Source organism: Balaenoptera physalus, assembly GCF_965194825.1.
Source record: "Balaenoptera physalus genome assembly, chromosome: 6".
NCBI classification, from domain to species: Eukaryota; Metazoa; Chordata; class Mammalia; order Artiodactyla; family Balaenopteridae; genus Balaenoptera; species Balaenoptera physalus.
In genome coordinates this window covers 91,233,156-91,251,246 of record NC_138885.1, presented here as the reverse complement: position 1 = coordinate 91,251,246, position 18,091 = coordinate 91,233,156, and the positions used below count along the sequence as shown (strand labels likewise).

Below are 18,091 nucleotides of genomic sequence, written 5' to 3'. Positions count from 1 at the left end.
TGTTGTAACTTCTCCTTTTTCATTTCTAATTTTATTGATTTGAGTCCTCTCCCTCTTTTTCTTGATGAGTCTGGCTAATGGTTTATCAATTTTTTTTATCTTCTCAAAGAACCAGCTTTTAGTTTTATTGATCTTTGCTATTGTTTTCTTTGTTTCTATTTCATTTATTTCTGCTCTGATCTTTATGATTTCTTTCCTTCTCCTAATTTTGGGTTTTGTTTTTTCTTCTTTCTCTAGTTCATTTAGGTGTAAGGTTAGATTGTTTATTTGAGATTTTTCTTGTTTCTTGAGGTAGGCTTGTATTGCTATAAACTTCCCTCTTAGAACTGCTTTTGCTGCATCCCATAGGTTTTGGATCGTCATGTTTTCATTGTCATTTGTCTCTAGGTATTTTTTGATTTCCTCTTTGATTTCTTCAGTGATCTCTTGGTTATTTAGTAACGTATTGTTTAGCTCCATGTGTTTGTGTTCTTTACGTTTTTTTACCTGTAGTTCATTTCTAATCTCATAGCATCGTGGTCAGAAAAGATGCTTGATATGATTTCAATTTTCTTAAATTTACTGAGGCTTGATTTGTGACCCAAGATGTGATCTATCCTGGAGAATGTTTCGTGTGCACTTGAGAAGAAAGTGTAATCTGCTCTTTTTGGATGGCTAGTCCTATAAATATCAATTAAATTTATCTGGTCTATTGTGTCATTTAAAGCTTCTGTTTCCTTATTAATTTTTTGTCTGGATGATCTGTCAATTGGTGTAAGTGAGGTGTTAAAGTCCCCCACTATTATTGTGTTACTGTCGATTTCCTCTTTTATAGCTGTTAGCAGTTGCCTTATATATTGAGGTGCTCCTATGTTGAGTGCATATATATTTTTAATTGTTATATCTTCTTCTTGGATTGATCCCTTGATCATTATGTAGTGCCCTCCTTGTCTCTTGCAACATTCTTTATTTTAAAGTCTATTTTATCTGATATGAGTATTGCTACTCCAGCTTTCTTTTGATTTCCATTTGCATGGAATATCTTTCTCCATCCCCTCACTTTCAGTCTGTATGTGTCCCTAGGTCTGAAGTGAGTCTCTTTTAGACAGCATATATATGGGTCTTGTTTTTGTACCCATTCAGCAAGTCTGTGTCTTTTTGTTGGAGCATTTAATCCATTCACATTTAAGGTAATTATCAATATGTATGTTCCTATGACCATTTTCTTAATTGTTTTGGGTTTGTTTTTGTAGGTCCTTTTCTTCTTTTGTGTTTCCTGCCTAGAGAAGTTCCTTTAGCATTGGTTGTAGAGCTGGTTTGGTGGTGCTGAATTCTCTTAGCTTTTGCTTGTTTGTAAAGCTTTTGATTTCTCCATCGAATCTGAATGAGATCCTTGCTGGGTAGAGTAATCTTGGTTGTAGGTTCTTCCCTTTCATCACTTTAAGTATATAATTCCAGTGCCTTCTGGCTTGTAGAGTTTCTGCTGAGAAATCAGCTGTTAACCTTATGGGAGTTCCCTTGTATGTTATTTGTCATTTTTCCCTGGCTGCTTTCAATAATTTTTCTTTGTGTTTAATTTTTGTCAATTTGAGTTCTATGTGTCTCGGCGTGTTTCTCCTTGGGTTTATCCTGTATGGGACTCTCTGCGCTTCCTTGATTTGGGTGGCTACTTCCTTTCCCATGTTAGGGAAGTTTTGGACTATAATCTCTTCAAATATTTTCTCGGGTCCTTTCTCTCTCTCTTCTCCTTCTGGGACCCCTATAATGTGAATGTTGTTGTGTTTAATGTTGTCCCAGAGGTCTCTTAGGCTGTCTTCATTTCTTTTCATTCTTTTTTCTTTATTCTGTTTCACAGCAGTGAGGTCCACCATTCTGTCTTCCAGGTCACTTATTCATTCTTCTGCCTCAGTTATTCTGCTATTGATTCCTTCTAGTGTAGTTTTCATTTCAGTTATTGTATTGTTCATCTCTGTTTGTTTGTTCTCTAATTCTTCTAGGTCTTTGTTAAACATTTCTTGCATCTTCTCGATCTTTTCCTCCATTCTTTTTCCGAGGTCCTGCATCATCTTCACTATCATTATTCTGAATTATTTTTCTGGAAGGTTGCCTATCTCCACTTCATTTAGCTGTTTTTCTGGGGTTTTATCTTGTTCCTTCATCTGGTACATAGCCCTCTGCCTTTTCATCTTGTCTATCTTTCTGTGAATATGGTTTTTGTTCCACAGGCTGCAGGATTGTAGTTCTTGCTTCTGCTGTCTGCCTGGCCTGTGGTCTCCTGGGCTGTTGCAGCTTCGGCTGCTGAGGCCCCTCCAGAGCCTGCAGCCTCAGTGAGGCTGCCCTCCCCTCGGGCTCCGGGGCAGTTCAGTGACGGTGGAGGGAAGAGACCCCGAGCCAGGAATTCCAGCTCTGCAGAAACGCGGGCTCCATTCTGGGCGCAGGGGGTGTGACCACTCCAGGAAGTGCTTTTTTACACTTATTTTCTGTACAGAGTCTTTTGTCCTGGTTCCAGTTATGGTTCTGAAATACATTTTTTTTTTTGCCAGAATCTACATACTATCTCAGGCAAATAAATTTGCCATTGAATTTATGTATTCTCTAAAAACTGTGTGCGGTAATTTCTCCTGTGAAACTTGAACTTAGTGGTAGCACTGAAAACTCTTCTGAGCTGTAGAGTTCACAAACAAGAGGGCTTCTGAAAATCCATCACCAAAAACAATTTGTGAGAAACTTGTGTGTTTCTCAGATAGCATGACTGGGTACAGATGGGAGTTCCTTTGCCTGAGGGGCTGCTGTAATGAGATTAAACTCTGGTTTGGGCTGATCTGCCTCCAAGGCTTGGGGACTTGGTTCTTGGAAACAAAGAACAGACAGAAAACTCCTTTAGGAGTTATAAAGGTTTGTTGGGAATAGGATGAAAAAAATCCTTTTAACAGTTTGCAATGAATAGTATTAAAATTGTGCCTCAAATTCTTGAGCTAACAAGGGAAATCCTGGGACCTAGCCACTCTTAATATTTTTTCTCACCAAATTAGATCAGTTAAGATGGCTCAGTGCTTTCAGGAAAATGCAAGAGCAATGTATTAATCAGTTGAATAATTATTATTTATTATTATTATCTTTTGCTATTTTATGGTTTGTTTAGGAAATTTGGGAGTGACTCTTTCTCCTTCGCTTCATTTTTTTGGCACCTGGGGGCAATCTGGAATCCTAGCCCACCTGTGCCTGAATTTTAGGTATAGGCTCTGAAGCAAGTGTGGTTAAAAAAAGGTGCCATTACATATTTTATGGATGCTGCCACGAGAATGTCTGCTGAGAAATGAAAATGTTACCATCTCCAGCCACAAGAGGGCACTCTAAACAGAGCGTAGGATACAGCATCAAAAGGGAGGGATGCAGGGAAGGAGGAAGCTTAGTCAGAGGTACTGTTGAATTCAGGTATCTCCCTAGCTGTCTCCGTTGTTCTCCCTTCTCCCTGCCCCTCACCTCACCCCACCCCCGCCTTGCCCTAGGAAAAGAACTGTCCAGGCCTTGGATTCCCTTTTCTCATGGTTAAATCGAGATGGAGGCTTTCAGAGTCAGAATTCCCAAATCTCTGACTTCAGTAAAAATCTTCATGTCTAATCTGCATGTCTAAAAATCTACAGCTATTCTGCAAAGCAGAGTTAGCTTTCCTCTGCTAACTTTCCCCACTAACCTCATTTGATGTTGCTTCCCTGATAATGTTAAATTAAAATCTCGTTTTCTGATGCCAGCAGAATTGAACTGAGCTCTAAATTGGATATAGTATGGGTTTCTTATTTCTTCCCCACAAACTCTTGTATGGCCTTTATTGTGGGTGAATTTTGCACCAACTTGTGTTTAACCTTCTGATCTTTGCTGTACTCAGCACCCCTAGAATAGGCTCAACGGCACAGAGCTGGAGTATGTAGAGATTCTCAAACGAAATGTAAATTTGGAATGTAATTGGGAACCCAACAGGGAGGTTTGCCTTTAATGGATGGAGTCTTGGTGGTACAATGTAGGTGAGTTTTGAAGTTATTCAGTCTTCACAGGTCTCAAAATGGTTTAACCTCTACTAGAGAAGTGTTTAAGAGAAAAGAGTCTATTCTTCTGGCTACTGTGCATTAAGTAGAGAGATTAGAGTGCCCATAGCCCGTGGATTTTTTTTTTGAAGAAGTTTAAAATATCTTAAAAGAATGGCAGAATTCAACCCAGATTTCTAGGATCACACCAATGATTCCACCAGAACAGATGAAGATATGTAATATAGTATTTCAATGGACTGACGCTGGCACTAAAACATTGAAATTACCTTTTCAAAGATGCACATTGTGAATGCTTACACGCCCAGGGTCTACAAGAAAGGCAAAAATCTAGGAAAAAAATGTAAACAGGTCTGAATATTTCTTAGCGTTCTTTTTTGTTTCTTTTCACTGACCCGGAGTGTTTGCTACATGCTTAGGAATGTGGCTGAGCTTTCTTAACCCCAAAAACAGCATGATGGGTGCGTCAAGGCTGAGGGTGGAGTGTCCACCCTGACAAAGGCAGGTGTGCTCCTGACCTGGCAAACCCGTCATTTTCCTGTTGCAAGAATCATTTGACTCATCTTTAAAGCTGTTACATTTAAACTGACATTTTTCCGTGGTGAGCCAAATCTTGGTACACAAAATTTGTGCAAAGTCCTCCTGTCTTATAAAATATAAATCCAGGGCCTCAGATGGAATAAACGGAGATTGCAGTCCTGAACATTTATCTTTCTTATTTGAACGAACAAACCTTCCTTCCTTCCTGGAATGTGACTTAACATTTAAAATTCCTATTAAACCTAGAAAAATGGTACAGATGAACCGGTTTGCAGGGCAGAAATAGAGACACAGAAGTAGAGAACAAAGATATGGACACCAAGGGGGGAAAGTGGCCGGGGGGTGGTGGTGTGATGAATTGGGAGATTGGGATTGACAGATATACACTAATATGTATAAAATAGATAACTAATAAGAACATGCTGTATAAAAAAAATAAATTCAAAAATAAAATAGAATTCCTATTAAATCTCTGGGTACACCCAGAGACCTCAGAAGGTTCTCTCCAGAGACAGCAAACATCCTCCCTGCACTTGGCAAAAGAAGAAACGGACGCTTGCGTGGTGGGCAGGCTCAGGTGCTCGGGGCTGCTCTGTGGCAGAGAACCACTGAACCTGAGCTGCCAGAAAAAAATGTTAACTTTGAGTTGAAAATAAGCATTTGAACTTGAAAGAGGCCAACAAATCTGTAGGACACATGGAATTTCGATGGAAGCAGTGGCCAGACTGAGCTGCCTTGCCCTCCAAGACAGGGGACTTGGGGCTACTCGGGGTGTGGGCCCCCGGTATCCCTTCTCCCTTCCTCAGGTAACAGGAGCCCGGCTCCACACAGCCCCTTTGCTTCTGGGCAGCTGGCCACAAGCCAGCTTGGGGGTGGGCTCTGATTAGTCTATGCTAATTAGCACATGTCATTTGCTGATTGGTTGAGGGACAAGCCTACCAGCAGTCTGGGCCAATGATATGCAAGACCCTCGCTGGGACTTTATTTATTTATTTATTTATTTATTTATTTATTTATTTATTTTTGGCTGTGTTGGGTCTTCGTTTCTGTGCGAGGGCTTTCTCTAGTTGCGGCAAGCGGGGGCCACTCTTCATCGCGGTGCGCGGGCCTTTCACTGTCGCGGCCTCTCTCATTATGGAGCACAGGCTCCAGGCGCGCAGGCTCAGTAATTGTGGCTCACGGGCCCATTTGCTCCGTGGCATGTGGGATCTTCCCAGACCAGGGCTCGAACCCGTGTACCCTGCATTGGCAGGCAGATTCTCAACCACTGCGCCACCAGGGAAGCCCCCGCTGGGACTTTTGAGAAAGACCCTTGCTCCACGTGGACGCTACCTGGAGAGCTTCTCTTTTCTTCCGGACAGTGTGGGGATGGACATGACTCTTAGGAGGCAGCTATTTGCCACCATTCTGAACACAGTGTCAGCCTAAGGAGGAAGGGAGAGCTGAGATAACCAGGAGGAAGGAGCTAGAGTCCTGATGCATTTGGACCCAAGGCATACTTTGATACTGGGCTTTTCAGCCACTAAACCAATACATTTGCTTTATTGTTTAAACGAGGCTAAGGTTTATATTACTTGCAACGAAGGTTTCCAAACTACCATGTTGTGTCTAAGATGATCGGGGTGCACATCCATCTATATGTGTGTAACGTACTGGCAGGGCCATTGTTTTTTCCAAAAGGTTACCCGTCCCGAGAAAAACAGTATTGTACAGAGCTCTGTGCCACAACTTCTAGTCTCTAAAGTTTTCTTGAAAGTACTACCTAGTACACTGGATGATAAAGTGGGCATAAATTAAAAAGAAGAAAAACAAGCCAGGTGTCAAATGCAGCATATTTTAATTTGTTTCAAATAAAGCAATATATGTATATATATTTTTTTCAGAAAAACACCAGATGTTAAACTCTAGAAAAGCGCATGTGTCTTCAGCAGATCATGTTTGTCTGATCAATAAGAACTTTGTTTTCGACATTAACTCTCTAAAGACGATCAATGGACTGACATCACTGCTACAACATAGGTTGCTACTGAGCCTCTGATCTTTAGCCACATCTTGATTTTCCTAACAAATGAGTAAATACCGCCTGGCTAAAATGCTGCAATGTCTGGATGAGAAAAAGCGCCAACAGATCAAGCAAAGCCATGAAAGTTATGAAGCAAGCTAGAGCTGATTACTAGAATTAGTAAAAATGATTAAGAGAGGATGACACAGCCGTACAGGGTTTGTATATTCGGATTGACTCTCTTTTGGCAGCGAATTGGGTCAGCACCTCGGGCAGGGAACCAAAACTGAATGAAAACAGCTTTTTTTTTTTTTCTTCTCTCCTAGCTCAGGCCACCAACGTCACAGCTGGGACGGAGAGAACCGCGGCATCTGTGGAAACTTCTATTCTCGTGGGGCAGAGATTGCACTGTGAAACCCTGGAGACGTTTCCCCGGAAAGGCCTGGCTTCTGAGTTGTCTGCAGCGTGCTGCCTTCGTCGGGGCTTTTCCGGATGGGCTGCGGCCTCGGGGGTCTTGGTTCCCAAAGAGGCCTCTTGGTTTTTGGCGCCGCCTTTGTTTTTGGGACGGAAGCCGTTGTGTGGCTGTCTTCTGTGTTCATGGCGGTTGTTGCCCTTCCCCATCGGATCGGCTTCGTTACCACTGCCCTGGGGCTTCGCAGACCCATTTAACCTGTTGTTGTGATACTGCGGATTAAATCTTCGTCTTTGGCTAGAAGACCCATTCTACCAAAAAAAAAAAAAAAAAAAAAAAAAAAGAGGTAAGTATTAGATGCCAACAAACCTCAGATGACATCAGTAGACATCAGGGAAACCAAATCTCTAGGTCACAGGTAAGCTTTTTTACACCCCAGAAGAATGTGACAACATGCAAATGAGGTCAAGCTGCTAGAATCCTCGAGCTTAAAAGAACAGCGGACTGTCTTGTAAATGGAACTCCAAGAAAATAAAATTTCTGATGTTGAAAGAGAGGTTACAGAAGTGTAAGAGAGACAATTCCAGAACCAGGCCAAATAAGCCCCATAAAGTATGCCTGAAATAAAACAGAATGAAATGTAACACAGAAGCAGGGAAACGATGATTCTCTACCATAAACATTTCTGGGACATTCTCTATAGACTATGTATATGAATTCTCATGACATATATAAAGAAAAACATAAAATTCTGTTTGTCATTTTTTGTCTCTGAAGCAGCTTTTCTATTTCAAAACAAATACCATAGTTCAGAAATCTTATCTTGGGTAAATACAGGGATGGGGTGTCTCTGGTAGATCTTGGTGAGATGTAGAGGTGATGTGTATTTTCAAAGAGATAATTAATTCTTTTTCTAAACTTTTTGCAGTTCTCAGCTAATGAATTTTGAAGCATCAGACTGAAAAACTGGCAACCCTCAACAAATCAGCAACCAAGAACATAAATGGATAAGTAAAAAGGAAGCAGTGGGTTAGCCTGTGTGTCTTCATACAAGGGAAAGATTTCTGAACTCCTTGAGGTCAATAACAGCCAACAGGTAATGTAGTGCTTAAGTGTGCCAGGCACCAAACGAGGCACTTGACCTTGTGCCACCTCATCTGTCATTGCCATCACCTTTTAAGAGAGCTTCTATGATGCGCTTCATTTTATCAATGAATATAAGGAGTTTAAGGGACTTGCCCAAGGTCTACAGTTAGAAAGTGGTGGAGCCATTCCCACTTCACATATTCCCTCCAGATAAGATTCATAAGCAGGTTGTTACATGAACACAGACCTTTTTTTGAAAATCAAACCTCTATTACTAAAATGTGTAATTTTTTGAGTTACAAATATATCAAGTTCTTAATTTGTGCATTGTGACTGGATGGTATTGGTTTAGGGCAGAAGCGCCCCTAGTAACTCAGGGCCCAGGGCAAGAGTACAAAGGCAGAGGCCCACGTACCATGTGTCTGAATATTGTCTCTTCCTACCTCTGGCTCCATCCCACATTGTGAGGGGCCGTGCCCACAGGAATGTGGACACTCCAGCCTGCTCACCTAAGCGGCGTCTCCACCTCCACAAATAATCGCCCTTTGGACCTAGGGGTGTGCAAACTGGTAGTGTGGTCAGCTCGGCCCTCAAGGTGACGCATCCAGGGAAGTAGTCCAAACAGACCCTGGGAGTAGGCTTGGGGCTATCTGGGAATAAAATTCCAGGATCTCGAGTATTTGGAGCACTTTCCAGAAGGGAGAGTGTAGATTCTGGGTAGTCACATCTTGGTAGGGAGGGCCGTGGGCCCCAGCCACGGCTGGGGGAGGGCCACGAGGGTTTATGCTAAAGCACAGGACCCAGCACAAGGGCCCTTCTCAGGCTCAGATATATGTTTAAGGTTAAACAGGCCATCACCTGAAATGCTTTGCTGAAAATGATGAAACAGTGAACTGAAGAAGTATCTATGTGGACAGCATTTAATCTGGCCCCCTTTGCTTTTAAAAAAATTGTGACAGAGAAATTCAGACTTAATTTTAGCAGGGGGTTTAATAACAAGCAAAGAAAAAAGCTATGAAGCTGTATTTAGACAAGTGAAACAGATTTGATTATGATTTTGAATCTATGACTGTATGAAATACTCCTTGTCCAAGTGCTATTTTAAAGTTCATGAAGACATTTGGGGCCAGAGAAATGCCTGTCAGAGTCACTAATGAGAATTCTAAAAGACCAAGACCACAAAATCCAACAGGGCACTTGTTAGAAAACCAGCATTTTGGAATGCTTAAAAAAAAAAGTCTCTTTATTCAAGCTCTCTTTCTGAGAGCTCATGAAAAATGTCTTTATAGCATTCCCAGCTTCTGAATCACCAAATCCCATTTCTTGGTCATTCTCTAATGATAAGGAGGAAATCACTTCTCAAGGATATAGTGGAGAAGCAGAAGGAGAGAAGACTGTCCTTTGGATACTTCTATTTTAAAGGGTCATAGTAGATAAGAATTAATAATGTCATTTTGAAATGTATTCTCTTTACTGAAAGCCCAAGAGAAGAAAGAGCAGTTTGAACTAACTTTGGCCTCTTACAGAAAAACTAGACATAAATGGGAGTTAAAGGATCATAAAAAACATGCTGGGGCTTCCCTGGTGGCGCAGTGGTTGAGAGTCTGCCTGCCAATGCAGGGGACACGGGTTCGAGCCCTGGTCTGGGAAGATCCCACATGCCGCGGAGCAACGAGGCCCGTGAGCCACAACTACTGAGCCTGCGCGTCTGGAGCCTGTGCTCCGCAACGAGAGAGGCCGCGATAGTGAGAGGCCCGCGCACCGCGATGAAGAGTGGCCCCCACTTGCCGCAACTAGAGAAAGCCCTCGCACAGAAACGAAGACCCAACACAGCCATAAATAAATAAATAAATAAAAATTAAAAACAAAAAACAAGCTGGATTTCTTCTCACTAATGGTGTCAGTGGCCAGGTTCTGAATCTTGTTCCCATGTCTGTGTGAGTCCCTTCCACATGCGGGCCAGTTACGAGGACCTGGGTGGCACTCAAGGCATGAGAAGCACCGGCTCATTTAGGTGGACTTTTTGCTGATGCTGTCAGGTGTGTGAAGACCACTTCCTCCACAGGGGACAGCGCCTATGAAATGGGGACCGGATGGACCGGGGGAGCCCTGGGAGGCCGGACAGGCAGATAGATGGAGGCTCTGGAGGTCGGGGTGCTGCTGGGGGTGGGCGGAGCCTGGGTGTGACCAGTGGTGGCTGTTTTCTTCCTCTGCAAGCGAGTGGTTTCTTGCCCAGGCAATGCACTAGGGTCTGCGGGACTCCTGGAAGCAGGGCAAGGTGGCCTCCCTGGAGCAGTTTACCTGCTTATTAGCCGGCACAGCCTGGTGAGAGCTGTCAGCGGTGCTGGGAAGGTTGCTCGCCATTTTGGGGTTTGCTGCTTTACCCTCGGAGGGCTTGTTGTGATTGGATGATTTTCTGGTAAAGTTACTCTGTTTCCCAGAGGTGGTCGCGTGAGCGTTGAGCAGTGGCAGCAGGGAGCTGCAGGGAGTTCTTGAGGAATAGTTGTTCTTTGGATGTGTAACTGCAACAAGAAAGCACTTGGTGTTAGGGGCTGTGCCTCAGTAACCCATTAGGAGATGGAGAAGTTGGCAGGAGCGTCATAAAAACATTAAGTTTTTGGTTTTTTTTTTTTTGGAAAGGTATCGTTTGAAAAAGCACCTAGGTGCTTGGAGACCACCACATGTCTTCTGTGAGAATCACTGAATAGCGTAATCATTCAGGTTGGGAGACATTTGTAGGGAATGAGACAGATCTGAGCACCTCTAATATTATGCCTTAGGTCAAGAACCACCAAGGGAAGAGGGATAATGAAACCCCGAAGTGCCCTCTCAGCCCTGTCCACAAAGGTACTCTGCCTCTTGGGTTGCCCATTACCAAACCTGTTCTTGCCGTTCTTGTCATATCCCTAGACCAGCTGGTGTTGCAGAGATGCAGAAAAACCTAGAGGTACACGGACACTTGGCCAGTCAGAGCCACAATATTTTGAGAGCTTCAGAATGGGGTGATGCCAAGTGTCAGGAATTTTGTCACCCCGGGGTGGTATATATCCCCTGACCTTACGGCCAGGCCTGCCGGCCCAAAAGATGTCCCAAAGCATCTTCTATATTCCATTAGAGTTACATTATCTGGCCTTTTATCAACTCCATTTTCTACAGCCCCACTGCAAATCTGCAACAATTCCAGTGCTAAAGTCCACACAGGCTAATCAGACAGATCCCCGGCAGGGCTCGGACAGGTCTGTTCAATTTTTATTATCACCCTTCCCGCTGGTTTTGAAAGGGGTGGTTTTTGATGGGATGTTTCTGTGTGATTATGCTGAATCAGGGCCAGAGGGAATCAACTGAAGGATATAATCATGACTTTCCTCTCATAGTTCACCAGAATTTGACTGCCAGTCTGGACAGCAAGACCTCTGAATCTTAAAAAATTGTCACCAGTTTTTAAAAGCAATTTTCTCTGCTACCTGTGTTGGATCAGACTTAATCCTAGCATTCTTCCTGAGGGTTTGGAGTGTGAGTAGGGATCACAGAACATTAGAAATGGAAAGGACAGGGATGTATCTCTAGTCCCTTCATTTTACAGGTAAGGTGTGATGGCACGTCGGGGACTGTCCAAACATGACGAGGGGATTTTAGTGGCTCTTTGCTAACTAGATTCACTTTCATAGGGGTCATTACTATTTCCGGTTCAGTAGCTGTGGGCTTTCCATGTGCTCTCAACAAAGCTGAGAAGAAAAGGGCCTTTCAAGGACTCTTGTCTCCAACAAGGGAGGCTGGCTTCCCATGTGGACACCTGGGATTTGGTAAGGGATGGTTCCTCCCACTAGATGGCACTGGAGTGCTCTGGAGGAGAGCAGGTGACGCTGCACCGCCCTCCCCTCCTCAGATGGTGGCAGAATCACTTGGCATCAGGGTCTTGCCCATTATCAGGCTGGAGTGGAAACTAGGATGGGCAGTTAAATTTCCAACTGTGAATCAGATAGTCTGGGTTTTTAGAGATGAGGCAAAATCTGGGGATGGAGAATGGCAAGTGGGGTAGATTCATAAGGGAGGGAGTGTATAGAAAAAAAATAATTTAAAAGAAATGCAGTCAAAAATTCAGATAATTGCCAAAGATATGTGAGCAAGGATGCTCACAGCAGTGTTATTTTAATGGTGAAAAACTGGAAGCAACCTAAATGTCCACAATCAAGGGACTGATTATGCCAATTATATTTAAATAAATTACGGGTTAAATATATTGACATGGAAAAATGTCAGCCATATATTGTGAAATGATAAAAGCAAATTCTCTTACTATATATGTATATGGTATAGTATAGTAAATGATGTAGTATAATTAAGTATACTATATAATTTACACAGTAGATTATATGTGCATAAAAAGTGTGATGGAGCCACAAAAGTAATGTCATGTTCTATTTTATATAGTTTGTAATTTTTAGACCAAGCTTATATTTTTTACACTCAGAAAAAAATGCAATTTCCACTTTGAAAAAAAAAAAAGTGAAGCCAAATCTCAATTTTTCAGCTCACTACGAGGCGGTAGATATTCCATGTCCTTCACCAGTCGTTCCTTCCTCCTTGTGGCGTCCTTGAAGCCACTTTAGTGCTCATTCCCACCTCCCCTGGTGGGTGGGCTGGAGCAGGGGAAAAAGGACCAGCCAATTTTGTTGCATGTTAACTGCTCTAATTAAGGGAGAGGCTCAGTCAGGCACTGCTGGGCAGCGTGTGTGACACACACACACACACGCGCACACACACACGCGTGCGTGCACACACACACACACACACACACACACACGACAGCTGGGCCCTTCACGACAGTAGCCCATTGTTCTCAGACTCGTTAGGGAGACTCTCTCTCCCTGTAACAGGTCTCTATAGAACCAGGCTGTTTGAAATCAGAGAGGCAGTTGATCTGGCAGTGCTTAAGAAAAGTGTGCAAAAGGTATAAACTAGTTGACCTGTTCTGTTCCGCTTAATAAATCCTGGGGATTTACTGATGGGCAGTGGCATTTGAAGACTCGAAGTTCAGATCTTGACATTTTTAGCGACTTGTGTCATGACCTTAGATCATTAAATCTCTTTAGACCTCACTTCAGCCCCCCTGGGGGACCGCACACCTGACATTTCTGATATCAACTCCAAATAGCACCAGGCTTATGCACACAGAATTATTTAGCAAGTATGCAAAACTCACTTTCTCCACAGAGCATGATTTGGGCCTTTAGCTGTTCAATGTCACAGGAGAACCGGGCAGCTTTCCCAAGCTCTTCATCATATTTACGCTCGCTGACAAAGTGCTGTAGGGAAGAGACAGGAGCCCCATGATTACAGAAATGACTGAGGCATGCTGCTGACCCATTCTCTGCTCTCCCGCCACCACTGATGATGTGAAAGCATCCCCAGGTGGGGAAGCATGCCAGCTCTGTTCTGTCACTGGGAGGCTCTGTTAAAGCAGGCTTGGTTTTGACCTGCCTGGAGCACGATCACCTTCTTCTGGGAAACACGTGTGGGTCCTGTCTGTACAGGCAAAATGTGTGTCTGGATTCATCTACTTAAACCTTTTAGCAGCCCACGCCCTCCTTCTAGCACTTTCTGTCCTATTGTAAGTTACGGGATTGCCTTCTGGCAGTCTTCCTAATCTGGCCAATGGCCTCCTAAGGTATCATTCCTCATGAGAAGCATGTCATCCTTCCTAGACGTCCGTCTCCATTTTAATAGGGTACCAGGAAGTCCAAAAAGCCTTCAGTATCGATAACTAGAAACCATTATCTTGAATGGTAGAATTTCAAGTGCTGTTAAAGGAAGTGGGAAAGAGATTATTTTTCAGTTCATTTAAAATTAAGATCTATGGGTAGATGACAGAGTGAGCAATACAGAAATAACTATGAGTCAGTCCCTCTGTGATCTACCAGGGAGTTTACCACATGGCAAGAGAGACAGATACCACAAAATACAATATAACGTAGAATGTAGTAGGTGCTTTAGGAATGTGAAAGAGGAAGAAATTATTTCCTACTGAGGGGAATGGGTAACGAGTTATGTAAGAGGAAGCATTTGAGCTGGAACATTAAAAAAATATTGAACACTTACCAGACATGGGCCAAATTCTTAACAGATAATCTCACTTTCATCTGATCACATTATTATGAAGTCAGTACTATCATTAACTGTAATTTACAGAGGGGGAATGGAGGTTCTAAGAATCTAAGAGAATATGTAATTTATCCAAGGTTGCAAGAGCAGGACTGTTGCACTCCAAAGCCTGTGCTATCAACCATTTTACGAAGAGTGGGATTTTGATAGGTAGAAGTGAAACTTGGAAGATGAGTGGATTTCAGTAGACCAGGAAGCTGGCAACTTCATATTTATCAAAACAAGTGTGTGTTTGTCTGTTTTGCTTTCTAGGATGTTTTTCTGGGTATCAAGATGGGTTCTGCCAACCAGCCCCATTCTCCATTCTAATCTCCTTTGGGACCAGGGAACATCTGTGACATCAGAAGTGCATCTGTGTCCACAAGACGAAGGGTTTTGTTCTACTGAAACTAATTAGCACTGGCCATAATAAATATATACTGGAGTCCAGTGGTGGATTTTAGTTTGAAGGGAAGAGGAGACCATAGTGGGGGAGACCAGACCTGCTCTAATAACTCTGGTCTCAGGGTGAATGACCAGGCTGGAGGGAGACAGTGGATGCAGAAAGACTAGTCAGGAGGCCACTGCAATTGACTGGCTGGAGGCAACAAAGACCAGGAGAGCAGGTGAGAAGGGAAAGACCTCTAGAACGTCTCAGGACCTTCAGGGGAAGTCCTCATCCCCACGGGGCTCTCTTTTATGCCTAACCACGATGGAGGGGACCAAAGTCACTTGCCACTTTCTACCATACCCAACCAGTGTTATGCTGGGATGAGCAGACAATCCTACTTATAAAGCTAGCAACAAATATGACTTCAAAGTACGCTAGTTCCCTAGAAGTCGGTCAGAAGCTGAAGTGCGTGTGCATGTGTGTATGTTTAGTGTATTGGGGAAATGAGGATAAGGGAAAATTTATAAACTGTAACTTCCTATTTTGTTGTAGATACTTGTTTTTGCCTTTTTGGTAACAATTTCTCCTTCTGGTAACTGTACCCCAATGCAGTTTCCAAGATTCACAGCGTTGGTGGGTCTTTCAATCAAGACCTGTCTTGGTCAAATGGTGGATGTGACCCAAGTGGAGGCCAATCAGAATCTCTCTGTTTGGGATTTGAATCCAGTGGGGTGGCCCAAGGGGTGATGGCATCTGGAGGTCACTCACTCTGATGGTGCCCTGAAGAGTGTCTGGTAATTACTGCTGCCAACATTTCTGCCCAATTATAACCTGGCATCTTCAGAGCACACTCTGCTTTGGTGAGCTACCCTCATATCCTTTCCAGTTCTCCTTGTTCTTGAGGTTAGCCAGGGTCAGCTTCTGTTGCGTGCAACTGAAGAAATCCACTAAATACGTATTTGTATGTGGTATTCTTAATAAAAGGGCAAGTAAGCTAGAAAAGGATATAGGAACGAAGTCTCCACATATTGTACATTCTTTAGAATCCCTACTGTTATACTAAGTTCATACTTAGTGTGTGTTCACATGTGTGTGTGTTTATATACATATGCATAAATTACATATGGTGAAAATAATGTCCCCCTTCCCAGCTATAATTTACGGTTGAATACATTTTATTTGGGTCAGTTCCACTGGCTAAAAAAATAGCTTGTCCTTCTCCTCTGTAATGATATAGCCCTTCAACACATAGTATACTTAAATACAGTGATTAGGTGGTTCTTTAACCCTTCTGTATTCTCGATTTCAACCCTGTGAAAGACAGCTGGGTGTCTGATGTTAGGTCCTCAGAGAGCAGCGCTCTATGGATGCAGAACAAACATAAAGGGGATCGGAACTCTGGCTCAGGGTTCAGGCTGTGGTATTTTAGAACTGACCTTAATTTCTGCCCTGAGTTCGGCCAGCTGCATCTCTGCCATCTGACTGGCTAGATCAGTAAGTCTCTTTAGTTCTTCTGCTTTCTTTTGACGAGCAGTCAGGATTTCCACTGCCAGATAAGAAGGAATAATACATTAAGGCCAAAGATGTAAACATATTAAACGACCTAATTTCTTGGATCAGTTCTCTCTCCGCAGACTGATCGCTTCGTTGGGCCGTGGCTGTTTTCTGAGTTGGTCACTGAGGTGGGTTGGCTCTTGGCGCTCATCACCAACCACTCATTTCCTTATGTCTTTATCCACCAAGCCCCAAACCAAACACGGTCCTTTCTGATTCACTGTACACCCACAATCTTCTTCATTTTCCCCACTGGCATCTGATCTCACTCACTTAGTTTGGACTTTTAGATTTGTGCATTACTCAGAGCAACTATCTCCAAGAAGAAAAAAAAAACATTAAAATCCTATCTGAATGATATTGCAAAGACACTGAGTCCACTAAGCAAAAACCATTATTCTGTATGTGCTGTACTATTAAATTCTGACAACATCAGACCCTCTGAACTTTAACACATATTCATTTAGGGCAACTAGCTGTGTTATTGAAAGATGACATAAAAGTTTTCCTTTATTAGCTTTTTGTGAGCTAAAAAATGCCTCTGCTTTTGCTACTCTGCAGATATGTTTCCATTTTGCAACCAGAGAGAAGTTGTAGACCAGAGTTTTTGTTATAAGTGTCTACAATGGAAAAATTTCAAGGGTGAGTCAAAGCTTGCTTAAGCTGAATTCACGTGCACTCTTTAGCATCTGCACATGCAACGAAGTCACAAGGGAATTCTCGGCATCACATTTCACACACCTGTCAGATGAACTACTAAAGGTTCAGGTAGATGTAGGAGCCCACAGGTTAATTTGTGTGTGTGTGTGTGTGTGTGTGTGTTTCCCAAAAGACCATGGAGCTCAAAGGCAATGAATACAAATACATTGGGTGAGATTTAAACAAGAAGTTTGATTTCATAATAGATAAGATTTGTAGTTCTCTCATTCCAGTCACATATGAATTGCCTTCATTTCTTTTGGACAAAGATTTTGAGTTATAACAAAAGAAAAGTCCATCTAACTAATACGATATGCACATGGAATTCACATTCCATTCTAGGCTGAACAAGGGTCAACTGCTTTATTAGACCAGATTCACAGCACAATGCCCAAACAAGGTGCTTTCTGATTTTAAGAGTTCTTAATTTATAAATGTCAAAAATAGTCGCTTCAAAAGCCCCAAAAGAAGTTCAGAATCAATCAAGAGTTAAGATTTCCTGAAAACCATAAGCCATTCCTCAGACAGGATGAGAAATATCTTTCTGTGCTGATACCAATGTTGAGATGTCAATAAAATAACTAATCTATAACTCATAAAGCCTAACCATCTGCCAAACTACTCTAATCATGCTTTGATTATTTACCGGGACGCCCCCTGCCTCCCATTTACAATTCCAGGTAGCTGGGCAGAGACTGAATTGTGCCTGGTAGCATTTCAGAGTACAGAGAAGCTAGTGAAAAACTTGTCCTGATGATGGGAGCGAAAGGAATTTTCATCTGAACGTAGAAAATGTATTACTGAGTGATGTCCCAGGTTACCCAGTCAGACCAGAGGTCACATAAAGGTGGCCAGCTATCACTTTCAGTGACAGGGTACATATATTTTTGTTTGGTCCACACATTACTTTTACAAATAAATCACCCACACTTGAAAGTTAAGTGATTCCATTCAAAAGCTGGGTTTCTGGTTGCTCTTAAAATATTGTTACTTCTGGCTACAGCAGGCATCTCTAGTCCTGGCAAAAACTGCACATTTAGTTCTTTGTGTCCAGGATACCTAGGGCCTGGTACACAGTGGGTGCCCAATATGTTTGCTGAATGAAGGATTCCAGCGAATGGATCAACGCATTACTTAAAAGGAATATGCAAAGAATGAATCAATGCATTACTTAAAAGGAATATGCAAAGAAAGGCAGAAGTTCCTTTTCTACAGGGGCCACTTGAGAATATCTAGGACTCATA

The 18,091-nt window shown here is 42.7% G+C and overlaps 1 protein-coding gene and 1 long non-coding RNA gene across 7 annotated transcripts in view; one reads left to right on the top strand and one right to left on the bottom strand.

Annotated features, from left to right (window-relative positions):
* Positions 1–6,382: 6,382 nt before the first annotated feature.
* The window catches only part of SPATS2L (spermatogenesis associated serine rich 2 like), a 168,149-nt gene continuing 156,440 nt past the window's right edge, over positions 6,383–18,091 (bottom strand). For all 6 annotated transcript variants that reach the window (XM_082467156.1, XM_082467160.1, XM_082467155.1 and 3 more), the window contains 4 exons: positions 16,031–16,140; positions 13,266–13,368; positions 10,364–10,584; positions 6,383–7,287 (listed from right to left, as the gene is read on the bottom strand). In XM_082467156.1, the coding sequence (XP_082323282.1) occupies positions 6,892–7,287; positions 10,364–10,584; positions 13,266–13,368; positions 16,031–16,140 (830 nt within the window). In that variant the 3' untranslated portion in view covers positions 6,383–6,891. The remainder of the gene's footprint in view (positions 7,288–10,363; positions 10,585–13,265; positions 13,369–16,030; positions 16,141–18,091) is intronic.
* LOC309663440 lies at positions 7,278–9,937 on the top strand. The gene is made up of 2 exons (XR_014265276.1): positions 7,278–8,072; positions 9,543–9,937. It is a non-coding gene; the product is annotated as an uncharacterized lncRNA (long non-coding RNA).